The 12,849-nt window shown below is 40.9% G+C and overlaps 1 protein-coding gene across 1 annotated transcript in view; it reads right to left on the bottom strand.

The window, feature by feature from the left end:
• Positions 1-12,849, bottom strand: part of MGA (MGA, MAX dimerization protein) — an 87,675-nt gene that overhangs the window by 61,335 nt on the left and 13,491 nt on the right. The window contains 3 exon segments of the mRNA XM_025205276.1: positions 7,795-8,941; positions 10,151-10,310; positions 11,493-11,610. Of these exon segments, the coding sequence (XP_025061061.1) occupies positions 7,795-8,858 (1,064 nt within the window). The 5' untranslated portion in view covers positions 8,859-8,941; positions 10,151-10,310; positions 11,493-11,610.

Genomic DNA, 12,849 nt, shown 5'->3' with positions numbered 1-12,849 from the left:
CAAACCACAGCCCCCCTCCCAGCACTGCTGCACCCATGCCCCCCTGCCCTGGCTGGGCAAGCAGCAGCAGGGCATAGTGCAGGATGCAGGTGTGGCAGCGCTGGGAATGGAGGCTATGCCTTGCTGCCACTTGCCCCTTTCCACTCTGAGCAAGCTGTGCCTATATTGCGTCCCCCTTCCCTTTGCCCCAGCTGGGCAAGCTGCAGCAGGGGATAGCACTGCCGCGCCTGCATCCCACGTTTCCCCACCTAGGCTTGACCCAGCCGCAGCCCCAATCCCTCCCTCGCTGTGGAGGCGCTGATCTGCCCCCAACCCCCACACCTCTCCCCTCCCCTTTCTTCCTACCACAGCAGACTTAGCAGCTGGAGGCAGCTGTGTCCAGCATGGTGAGGACTGATGCCTGTTTAGTCTATGGCCAAATCTCTGAAGCAGCACCGATTCTTCGGATCCGATTCAGCCGAATCGAATTGGGACAGTGATTCAAATCTCTGAATCAAATCTGTCCCTCCGAATCGACCAAATCTGAAAGAAATACTTGCCACTTTGCACAGGCCTAATCAGTGTGAACAACTTTATGCAGAAGTGACCTTCCTTCATTGCGCTCATTATGCCATTTTATTTCTGAATATAAGCCTCCACTTAGGCATAAATTAGTGCCTTATGTGCATTAACTTCAGTTTTAGTTCGCTAATCTTAACTTTGAGTGTGTCCTTGCAGACAACCCCTAAATGTAACTGGTGTTTTAACATTACCCATAAGAAATCTCACCCTACCTGCAAGTATGAAAGCCACTGGGCTACTCTCAGTTCACCAATGCAAGTTTAAAGTAACTCAAATGATGTTGAGCTAGAAATGAAGTCAACTGACTACATGAATTTAACCAAGTGCCAGCCAGAGACAGAAGTATCTGGTCCACAGTTAGACATTACAAACCTAACTGTAGGTGCAATCCCACCCTTATCCAATGGGTTGTCCTGGGACAGACAAATATTTCTAGGCGTGCACCGATAGAGATTTTTGGGACTGATAGCAATAACCGATTTTTAAGGAAGCATATTGGTCGATACCGATGCCATTTCCAATACAGCATGGAGAGCTGTGTGCAGTTGGTAAGTCGGTTGTGGTGGAAGGGGAGGGGGGAGGAAAAGGGTGTGGGGGCAGATCAAGGCCCCCTGCAGTGAGGGAGGGAGGCAGGGGCTGGGGCAGGCACTGCCCAGCAGCGTGGAGCAGGCGTGGGACACAGCTGTGACTCATCGGGGGGGGGGGGAAGGTAGGGAAGCTCCTGCCACTGCATGTACCACAGGAGGGCATGGGGGGCACATGCCCCCAGATCTACACAGGGTGGGGCCATGCTGGGCTCTTCCCGGCAAAGGAGCAGGGGCTGGGCTGTGCTTGAGTTAGGCAGCAGCAGCACTAGGAAGGGCTACGGGTGGGGGAGGGGCGTAGCCACCCCAAAATTTGCCATAACCCCAACTCCCTCTCCCAGCACCACTGCTGCCTGCCCCAAGCACACCCCGGCCGAGCCCCCTGTTGGGAAGAGCTCAGCACAGCCCCGGCCCACAGCTGCAGCCTGCCCTGCCCTGTGCAGATCTGGGGGCACATACCCCCTCCCCCCGCAGGGTGTGCACAGCGATGGGCGCTGCCCCCCTCCCCCCGCACTCCCCGGACGAGAAACGGTTCCCTCCTGCACCCACCCAACCCCAGCTGGGCAGCGCCTGCCCCAACCCCACTCCCTCCCTCACTGATGAGCCCCTGATCTACCCCCCCACACGCCCCTTCCCTCCCTGTCCACAACTGACTTACCAGCTGGATGCAGCTCTCCAAGCTGCGGATCTATACTCCTCGCCGCCTACATGCTGCGTGCATACACGGGCTGTTTATTGGCCACATCAGGCCGATTTCCGATACAGCAAATTTTCATTATATCAATACCAATCCGATATCGGACCTGTGTGTCTGTACACCTCTAGATATTTCATCCATTTTGCTATTACTGCCAAAATCTGGCAGTAAGCTATGGAAATGAAGCATAGCTGAAAAGCATATGCAGGAGTGGAAACAGATATTAAGCAACATAAATTTCAGAGAATAATATGCTGAACTTCATCACTAAACCTAGCCCGCAATTATTTATAGCCCAAGACTAATATTTAGTTTCTTTTTGTTTTGTTTTTTAAATGCATTTTCAGGGAAAATGGCAGTGTATGGACTTTTCAGACCCAACTTTTCTGGGTATAAATAATGTGTTTATGTAGCCCAGCTTTTTATGAATAATAATTACTGCTTAGCATCTTTAAAAGATAACAAATTGATGATTTTTCCCTGCAACAGTTTCCCCATCCCAATTAAGGATTAGCACTATGCTCTACCCCAGGTTAATATCGTAACCTGAAAGTGTACCACATTTTTTAAATTCCTGATAATGCACCACATGGGGTGAAACAGTCATCATCTGAACACACAAAAAAATAATGGTCAATTAATTTATATGCCTGATACAGAGCAATTCTCCACCCCCCCCAATAAACCCTCAATATTTTGCTCTTGCATATACGCCATCAAGAATGACTGCTGTAAAACAAGTCCAAATTACCCCCAAGAAAGTTAAGGAGAAGCAGGAGTGACACCATGAATGAACTGGTGGGAAGTAGTACATGCAGGAAAAGAATTGAGCATGGGGAATCATCATCAGAGAAGATGACTGACTGACTACTTCAGTAAAAGGTTGGAAAAAGATCTTTCTGAGCAAGTAAAGTTAGAAAAACAAACACAAAGAAGGAAAAAAAAACCCACAAAAGGATGTAAGGGAACATAAGGAAATCAAAGAAAGCATATGTTCTACAAACAATAGGAAAAGAGAGTCAACATAACCCAAGGCAGAAGGAAGAGAAAACATAACAAAACTACCCTCCTGTTGAGTGCTTTAAGTCAAACAGAAACATGATTGGCAACCCTACAGTAAAATACAGCAAATACCAATACACCATCACTGTATTTGTTAAAAAGTATGCTACAATGTTTTTGGCAATTGGATGGTATTTGGGTTGGTATGCTTAACTGTTATTAGGAAAAATTTCCAAATCCTAGATTATTATTCTATTACCAGAAATTGACATATACACACCCTTAAACAGAAAAAAAAAAGACTTCTTTCTAAAATACACTGGATGTACTTGCCCCCCATTAAATATATTAATTAAAAAAACTGTTTATGTTCCAGGTCACATCAGCCAAATCAGTTCCAAATCATATCAATTGAGCAAAACCCAATCGTTCCAAAACCCACACTGATTGAGTTCTGCCTGCTCAAGCATTCTAAAACACCACGTATGGCGCTACAACCGACAAGTATCCTTTGTCCCAGGCTCTCACCCTGGGACTTCAGATACTCCCAAATCCATTAGCAGGCATCCTACATGCAAGCCCAAGCCCAGAAGTCTTGGGGATGCCCCCACGAGATGTAATATTAGACCATAAAGAAATGCATGAGAAACATTTCCAAATTCCTACTGCCTTGAAAAAGCATTTTCAACCAAGGTGCAGCAAGGTACCCTCAAGAATGCCATGGCAGGAGTGGCCACATAAAACTGCCCCACACACTCCTCCTGCATTAGGGGTCTCTAATCAGAGTAAAGCAGGCAGCAAAACTGCGTTGTGCCATGTAGCCCTTCCTAGTCCAGCACCCCCTATATTACTCCTGGAAACAGAAGCATGGGTGGATCTGTCTGGTCTGCTTGTTTCCAGGAGGAACACAAGGGGCTCTGGAGCAGGAAGCATAAGGCAGTGCCCGCTTTAGGCTGATTTGAGAGCCTTAACGTAGGAGGAGTGCATGAACATGGCACAGCCTTTCCCAGGCTGGATATGCAGCAAGTACGCAGCACAGTTTCATCTGGAGATACCAGAACCTGGTTGAGAAGCATAAAGCTAAGATGAGGCAGCAACAACAGTGGTTCTCAGTGGGGGATGCTCCCACATATAAGTAAGTAGAAGTGGGTGCCATGGCCCTAAAAAGGTTGAAAACCACTACTTTGAAAAAATGAGGAGTCTTGTACAAATATAAAAAGCAGCTATTAAAGAACTCTTAAACTGTGATTAAAATCCCCCACAAGAAAGATTCACTTTCTAGGAGACACTCTACTTTTCACAAAAGTGTACAGATATTTCAACCCCCTGACTCCAATCCATAAGAAATATACATGGTTCCAATAATACCTTGATTTAAAATGCCAGTGAAGGACTGATCTTAAATTAAGGCCTTGTCTACATAAGAAAGTTGTACTCATTTTATGTAAATAAGTACAACTTCCTTAAACTCTAAAGAACTTTTACTGAGTCAGTGCAGCCCGTTTTATGTATAGTAAAATCAGTTTAAGTGCACCTTATATCCAGTTTAGCTTGAAACAGTAAGAAACTGATAAATACAAATTAAAATAAAACCCTTTTCTAAGCAGAAATCATTTAACTATATGCTGATATAACAACGTGTTTATAAACATCCTTTAATGTTGATATGATTGATAAATGTTATCCTTATATTTGATTTTACTGTGTCAATTGTGGACCTATATACACTATTTTTTATGGATTCATGATTTGATTTTTCACTATATTTATACTTTAACCATTTATACTATATTTATACTTGATTACATTAATTCTAGGAGTAGGAATAATGTTTGTATAATGGTTGGCTTTATTTTATTATTATATTTGTATTTCTGTTATTTTTGCTTAAATTTATTTGTAATTATAGTTGTATGTCTGTCATGTTGTTTTCAGCAGCAAGGCTTTTAGCCAGAATCCTTAGTAATAAATTTAACTGAATGTGTTTATAATCTGTGCACTAAAAATGATATTACTGCAAATTAAGTAATCAGATTATATATAGAACTCTCATGTAGACAAGGCCTTACAAAAACACATTAGAAAAAGTTTTAAATCATTAGGTAGATGCAATTTTGTAACAATCATCCCTTTCAATGTATTTACTATACTTTTGAAACCAAGATCCTACTAGATTCGACAAAAAAGATGACATTCCTTGTATACAGCTAGTAATTCAAAGAAAAAGAAAAATCTATGGAGATGCCAATTACAGCACCATACCTCAAGGCTAAATCATATTCTGAATTTAAAGGAGATTCAGTTAGGTATAAATTAAAACATTTTATTTTATCATCACTTACTTTTTATATACTAATACAACCTGAGAATTTACAAGGGACTCTTAAATAGTTTATTAAAGTTATGTTCTTCAGGGAATGTAACATCTGTGTCAGCTTTCTTTGGCATTAAAATAAGAGAATTCCACTGACTCTGCCTATACAGATAAAATTTAACTGAAATATTATGTACATGCTGTACTTGAAAAAACTAGCTTAACTAATTACAGTCCACTTCTTAAATTCAGGATGAAAAAACACTTATTCCAAAAGTATAGATGATATTTTGCTCTAATTGTCTAGGCTAAATATTTGTTAATACTTAAAGAGACTTCTACTACACAACTTCAAATGATTATAAACATTGCAAACCAAGATTCTGTTGGGGCTTGTACAATAAATTAATGAGTGACCACAAGTCATCCATAACCCACAATTTAGGAATCACTACTATACAATATCCCTTTTTATATTATTTTAATGATAAATCAGACGTGCGAGTCATGCCAAAGGAGAAAGTTTTTAATTCTTTCTTTGGAAAAAAGGTTTCTGTAAGTCAGCATACGTCACCTACTTCTATAAGTAAGTTTATGTCATCTGTTGTTGAAAAAGGATCCATGTCAACCTCTGTCCCACAAAGATGAAACAAAGTTCCGGGTTCCAAAATAGTTAAATGCCTGCTCTGCTTAGACTACTAGAGTGAAATTCTGTCTATACTTTTAGAATAAGTTTTTCATCCTAAATTTAAGAGGTGGACTGCTGAAAAAAAGTGTTAAATTTGAACAAATCTTCAAACAATTTTTCTAAATGAAAACCCAGTCTGCATAAAAACTGCATGAATGATATCATTTTGATAAAGGCCTTTCAGATGCAAGGGAACTTAAGACTCCTTGAGAGATGCATTTTGGATGTTCAGGCAATTTTCCTTGCAATTACACAAGACACTATTGCTATGGCCAAAGCAAAAAAAAAAAAACACGCCCATAAATCCTTTGTGCCCGAGTGTCCAATCACAGGCCAGAAGGCTAAAATGTAGAGACGTACATTAAAATATTTGCAACACCTTGCTCATGTTAAAATTAAAATCTTCTGAGGTTGATATTGGCCTAGGAAAGGGAGGAGGGATCTTTTTTAAGAACATTTTTCAAAGTCTGAACGTATTTATCTCAAAAGGATACATTTATTTTTACATGGATTTTTGACAAGCAATACTGAAAATAAAGCAACAAAATCTATGATGACAAGAAATATCTTTAATTAGCATCTTCCCATTTCACCTAGAGGTACTCTTAAAAAAAAAATAAAACGAGTACTTTAGTAAGAAGATGATAGATCCAGGTCACTTGACCTAGGGGCTTCTCTCAGATGTTTAACTTTAAAACACACATAAAAAGTATAGGGCAAACTGTATCAAGTCTGGAAAAGGCTGTAATGAAAAGAGAGCAATTTCTTAGACCTCCATGTAATTCCAGTATTATTACAAAATATCACCACAGAGCTCAAAAGCTACCAGTCTGACAGTTAAAAATTCACTCAGCGATACCCTAATAAACAAAGAAACAGCCTCTGCAAGAGCAAAAAAAGAAATTGTGAAGGGACACTCAGTGTTTGGGAACCTTTCCTTGCTCTAAAAGTCAGTAAAATCCTGCTGGAGTGGCTTTACCAATACACTATACATTGAAAAACTCTTTTCTACAAAAGTGGTTTTTTACAATTGGACTACATGCATTTTGGTAGTCCTATGGTATTGACTCCATGAACTACTAGGCCACTTACTGCTGCACTGCCTTACAGAAATGTACCAAAGAGTCCAGTATGCTTGGGATAACCATCCGTCCCAGTTGGGCCTGGACACTCCCAAATTCCATAGGCCAGTCTCGGCCAGTTGGTCAAAAGTCCTGGGCTAGAGTCCAGTGAGGAGGCGAAGCGGCAAGGTGTACTGGGCAGGCAGAATTCAGGACATATGGTCACCCTAAGTATGGTAGCACCCTAGGTGCTAGCAAACACCGCAGGAAGCTTGTAAATAAGGAAGAGAAGAAGTTACTTTTTCCTACAGATTTCAGCTCCTTCGAGTGATCTGTTGCCACAAGCAGACTGGTAGTATGTACAGACCACTCTACAACATTGCTTAATGAAACCAATGCAAAGCAAAAGAAACCAATGGGAGGCATGGAAAAACAGGGGGGTTAGACAGACTGTATTGATGCACACATGTAATAGGAGCTGGTAGGAACACAGGTGCAGTGTTACAGGCCACATAACTAATGGAAGACAGTAGAAGGTGCAGGGAAATGGTAGGTTGGGTAAAACCACACTAACATGTACTCTGATGGACTTGGAAGGAAGGCATGTGCAGCACACAGGAGCCTCAAGCAGACTTCAAAGGAAAGTCAATAGGTATAGGGTGATAGGTTCTGACCTCTAAAAATCTGATTTATCTGGAGCACTGGGGAAACAGAAGTATTGAGACATGAAATTTTCATCCCCTAAAACTTTGCTGAGAGGCTTATAACCTAAAATCATCCTGGATTATCAGGTCAACTAAGTTTTCAGTATAAATCCTCCCACCACCAAACCACATCACATTTTACTGAGTGCCCAGCCAATGACCAAAAATTAAATGTATTCCTACCTTTCAGATACTTCTTGCTTTAACTTTGGGACACCACCAGAAGGCATGTCAGCATCCAGGAAGCCTAGGAAGTCCCGTTCTGCATTAAAGGAGTCTTTCTCCAAGTCCATGTCCGATGGATTCTGACCACTGAATGAAGACTCTAGATCCCTCTGCTGTGAATCTAATCCATCAGCTTCCATGGAACGACCACGATTGCTGGGAGAGCTGGAAACACTACCTCCCTCCTGTTCCGAGTTATTATTTTGCTTTATATCACGCTGAGGTCTACTATTCAGTCCATCGTCTCTGAATCCTTTAGCAAAAGGGTTGTAGTCTATTTTCAGCTGTGTAATCTGAATGTTCTGATAGGCTGTCACAGCAAAGAATTCGGTCTGTGGGAAGGTAAAGGTGTGGACATCAGGGCCATTTAGCTGGATAACTTCTGTGGCTTTGTCTGCTGGTACCAAATGAAGTCGTGGCAGATAGCGGTGCATGGAGTGCAAAATAATATGTCCTTCCTGGTCCAGAGTATTGTTGGTAAGCTTGAGTTTGTAGAAAGACACTGGCTGGTGCATCCAGTACTGACCAGTAGAAGGTGACTCTGGATGAATAAACACTCGCCCCAGAACATGGGGCTCGGCCTTCCCACTGGGCTCCCACCAACGACCATTCCATTTATAGCGGTGATTGTCCACAGGAGAGATGTCCATGACTAGAATGTATTTCTGGTTGGAATCTAGGCCTGTAATCCAGTACCGGCAGTATGGGAACATACGCCTCCCCTGCTTGGTCAGAATCATCTCAGTGTTGCGATGGTAGAACTCATTCCACATACTGTTGTTATCCAAGGTGACAGTGATGCCCCCTGAGACACAATCAGCTGGAAGGCAGGTCTTGACTTTGGATTTGACTGGATTTGTCACACTGCTGGCAAGAGCACAAGCATCACGATTTGCTACCAGAATTCCTTGATCAGCTTTCCCATTTCCTTGCTGCTGTTTCAAGATAACAAAAAAAGTGGGTGCTGCACCAGACACAGTCCCACTTTCCCGGTTACCCAAAACAAACTGTTGTTTCTCCATGATGGACACAATAGTAAATTCTCTTAATTTAACAGCAAGTTTCACACAGATTTTCTGGCAGTTCTCTTCCTGTGCTCACCATCCTGAAAACAACAAATCAACCTAATTAATCAAAGTAAATGGAATACAATATAATTCCTCACTAAAGAGAAGGAACTGAGTCACAACAGAAAAGTACTCTTCATGATCTCTCACTTCACCAGCTTTATCAATTAAAAGAACATTAAGCTTGCAAATTCAAGGACAAAATTAGAAATCAAAGTAAGGTTGCTTGTACAAACTTAATTTGGACCCCTTGTATGCATTATGATAACCTTTAATTACATGTTCACATACTATTTTCCCCTCAGAACTCCTGCCTTTCAATAGGATATACAGCTGACTTCAGAGAAGAAATATGACTATGTAATGAATGTGGCTATTATCTGTAAGACCTCTGCTTTACATGCTGAAGTTGAAATGCTGGTGTTGAACAAGGCAAGAGTGTGTCGAAAGAGAAAATAATTTTGTGGTTAAGGTAGTTCACTGTTGTCCAAGAGACTAGAATTTAAACCCGTTTCTACACGATTCTACGCAAATAAATCTAAACCAGACTTTACACAGATGGCCACTACTTGAGTATTCCTTATTTTCTAGGTATCTAATTTAAGACTCTGGATTCTGATTTATAGAAGTGCTGAGCTTTCAACTGAAAATGAAGTCAATGGGAGATGCATTTGAACACACAAAGTGCAATTTAAATGATATCAGGTTCTAAAGGTCACAAATGGAACACCCAAAATTAACAGGTACTTTTGCTTTTCATCTCTCCGCTTCACTTTCCCATCCACCCCCTCATCTAACTCGAGTCTTTCAAAAATAAATCCATTAGTGTCTCTGAAGCGCTTGTGTATTATAGTGAAGAGATCCACACATAATCACTTATTTCTTTACAGGATTTCCTATCTTCAGATCTGGGTGTCAATATTATGCAGTGAAGGCAACATGAGGCCATACACTGAACAATACTGAATAGCTGTTTGGTAAACATTGTCTGTCTTGTGCACTGAATGAAGAGGGTCCTCTGGAAAAGTAGAATACGGTCACGTAATTGTCCTATCAGAGTTGCATAGGCAGCCCCCTCTCTGGAATTTTCAGTTTCTATTTTAGGGTTTGATCTTACTACAGTAATGTTGTTTTAATGTAGGGGCTTACCAAGCAATTTTGAAGGTTTTCTTGGATTTTTGTGTTTTTAACAGCAAACCAGAACATTCAAAAGAAAGTCCATTATGCAGAATCATTCTGACACCCACCTGGGCCATCACCAGATTTGGAAATTTTAGAACCTCAGAAGAGAGTATCACTTGTGGTATCATTAACTACTAGCAATGGCAGCTCATCATCCTCTACGTGGGCTGGCCACAAGACGGGTGGAAGGAACACACACACGAATCTTGGATTCCATTCTTGGTTCTGGAAGACAGTTTTGGTCTAGTGGTCACAGACCCTTCTATACAGTCTCATCCAGCCTGACCCCTTCTGCCACTATCTGTGCATCAGTTCCCCGCTTCCCAGCTGTCTCATTTCAGTCTTTGCCCCCATTAACTCAAGCAGGCTCCCATCCCGAAATCTATCCCTCTGCATTGATTCAGCTTTTCTCTGTTTTCCTTAGAGGCCAGAATGTTTCTTCCTCCAAGTGGTCTGGGTGCCACCAAGAAGGTTGATATCACAAAGAAGACGGTCTCTCTTCTCTCAGTTTCAGTGCCTTGTACCAGGGCAGCCACAAGCATACAAAGCGTAAACAATGTATTCAGCTACCTGTCATTCTTGGGAATGACTAAATCATGTGTTTTTCCTGGAACTTTCAAAAAAGTCAGCCCAACGCAGGTATTAACATGGAAAACTTCATTCCAAAATGTACTGAAACAAGGTTTTACAATGGGAAGCTAGAGAAGATAACTTCTTCACCCATTAAAAAAAATGTAACTGGGACCTTATGAAGAGTAATTATGCAAATGAGAAAAATCAACTGTATTGTTATAATTATCTCCTACCAGTATAAGGAAAAGAGGAGACTGAACATTTGTCTACCTGAATATACAAGGTTTTAACCTTTTATTCCTCCATGAAGAAGCAAATGTCTGTTCCTTTGCACAACATAACTGAACAGCTGCATAATATTGTTCTGGGAATTGACTTCAATTCTCATAGTCCACACAAAATATCAAGACCTTTCCACTCCAAGACTTTACCATCATATTTTCCTTGCATATTACTTGAATTGAATCAATATAAGTCTATTCAACACTGTGTACATGCAGGGTGGCAAGGTGTAAAGAAAACAAAGGGCTGGACGTTGAAGCTGCTGCCACTATAATATCACTTGAAAACAGCGGTGCCTATTTCTAAAGATCCACCTTAAATCCAAACAATTTATATGCATTAGATGTGTTACTCCACACCGACACCACACATAGAACCTTTTACAGCAGAGCAAATACAAAATAGTTGAGTCCACTTTTCAAAATGTGACAACAGCTACATTAAAGCAACTTTTAAGACTAATAATACATTTCCATTTCAGCTGCATTGAGTCACGAATTCTTCTGGTTTTTATTTTTTTGGGGAAAAAAGAGAGATAACATTTTTTCATACCTTAAAATATTTCCAGATGCAGTTGGAGTTCAAATTACACAATGCTATATGTAATGCTCACAATTCTGTTTTGAAAATGTTGCCCCAACTCCGCAATAAAATCTGTGCAGGTGGAGACCTGCAGGGGACAGAGCAAGATTGGGCTTTTGTAAGACTATTTAAAATGTTTTATATGATCGATGCTACTGAAATGCAGGGAGTGTTATTAAGGTCACATCCTTAAAAAAAATAATCAATTAAACAAACAGGCAGTTACACTGACTGGCTGTCTGCTTATTTAAAAAAGACACCGTGTGCTAATGAAGAACTCTGTATTTTATCATTAGATATATCATTATTTTTATTTATATACATACATGCCAGTAACAAACAATACTAAAATATGTCATCCAAATATATCTTGTATAAATGACATAAAAGATGCGATGCAGATTGAATTATGCTGTGATGCATTAGCAAGTATGTTGGTATCAACTCTGTAATTTGGTTCTTAAAAATGTATTAAACCTATAAACACAGTAAGGCATCAATTATACATTGGAGAACCTCACTACATTAATGAGAAGCAGGCTAATGGGAAAAGGGACAGATGCGCTTTTCTAAAGAAATAGAGCTCAGACTTTTAAAGTGTGTGTACACGTATATACACAGATGTACAAACAAAAATAAAAAAACTGCAAGTTTACATAAATATACCTACATATCTAATATAAAATATGGAGCTCTTCATTTTAGCACACAATGTCCTTTTTAATAAGCAAAATACCATTCAGTCCAAGGCCCTGCATGTACACATATATGCTCGATGTGTTTTCTTTCATCTCTAAGTGTTTGCAGTACACGACCACCTTAACACTGTGCATTTATTTATTTATTTACAAGCTCAATAACAAATGACTTTGCTACCAAAAAAACCCAACTTGTTACTAAAAAAAATAAAATAAAACAGCATCTTATATTTGAGAGTTCGCATCCCAGGTGAGGAAATTCATAAGTTAAACTCTTCGCTGCCACAGGTGCTCAGACACTCTGCACAGACTAACAGAGACAAAACCCAGTGGTGAACACATGAAACACGTGTGGAAAGGGCCTCGAATGGAATGGCTGAAAACCAATTTCACCTAGCTTTCAGGAAGCCAGTACGTGGCCTGACTTCCCCTGCCACTATAAATAGTGGCTTTAAAAAAATTCAGCCAGGCCACCAACGAAGGAAGACAGAGGGGAGTGACCTGCCCTGGAAAAAGGAGGCCGTCCGAGTGCCTCGCAGCTGGCTCATAGCAGCTGCACACAGCACCCAGTCTCAGGCGCAGCACGGTCAGGCCCACGCGGAGGTAGAGGCAATAAGTCCCCACCAGCT

This window comes from Alligator sinensis, unplaced genomic scaffold (assembly GCF_000455745.1).
Source record: "Alligator sinensis unplaced genomic scaffold, ASM45574v1 scaffold108_1, whole genome shotgun sequence".
NCBI lineage: Eukaryota > Metazoa > Chordata > Crocodylia > Alligatoridae > Alligator > Alligator sinensis.
This window is presented reverse-complemented; position numbering and strand designations above follow the sequence as displayed.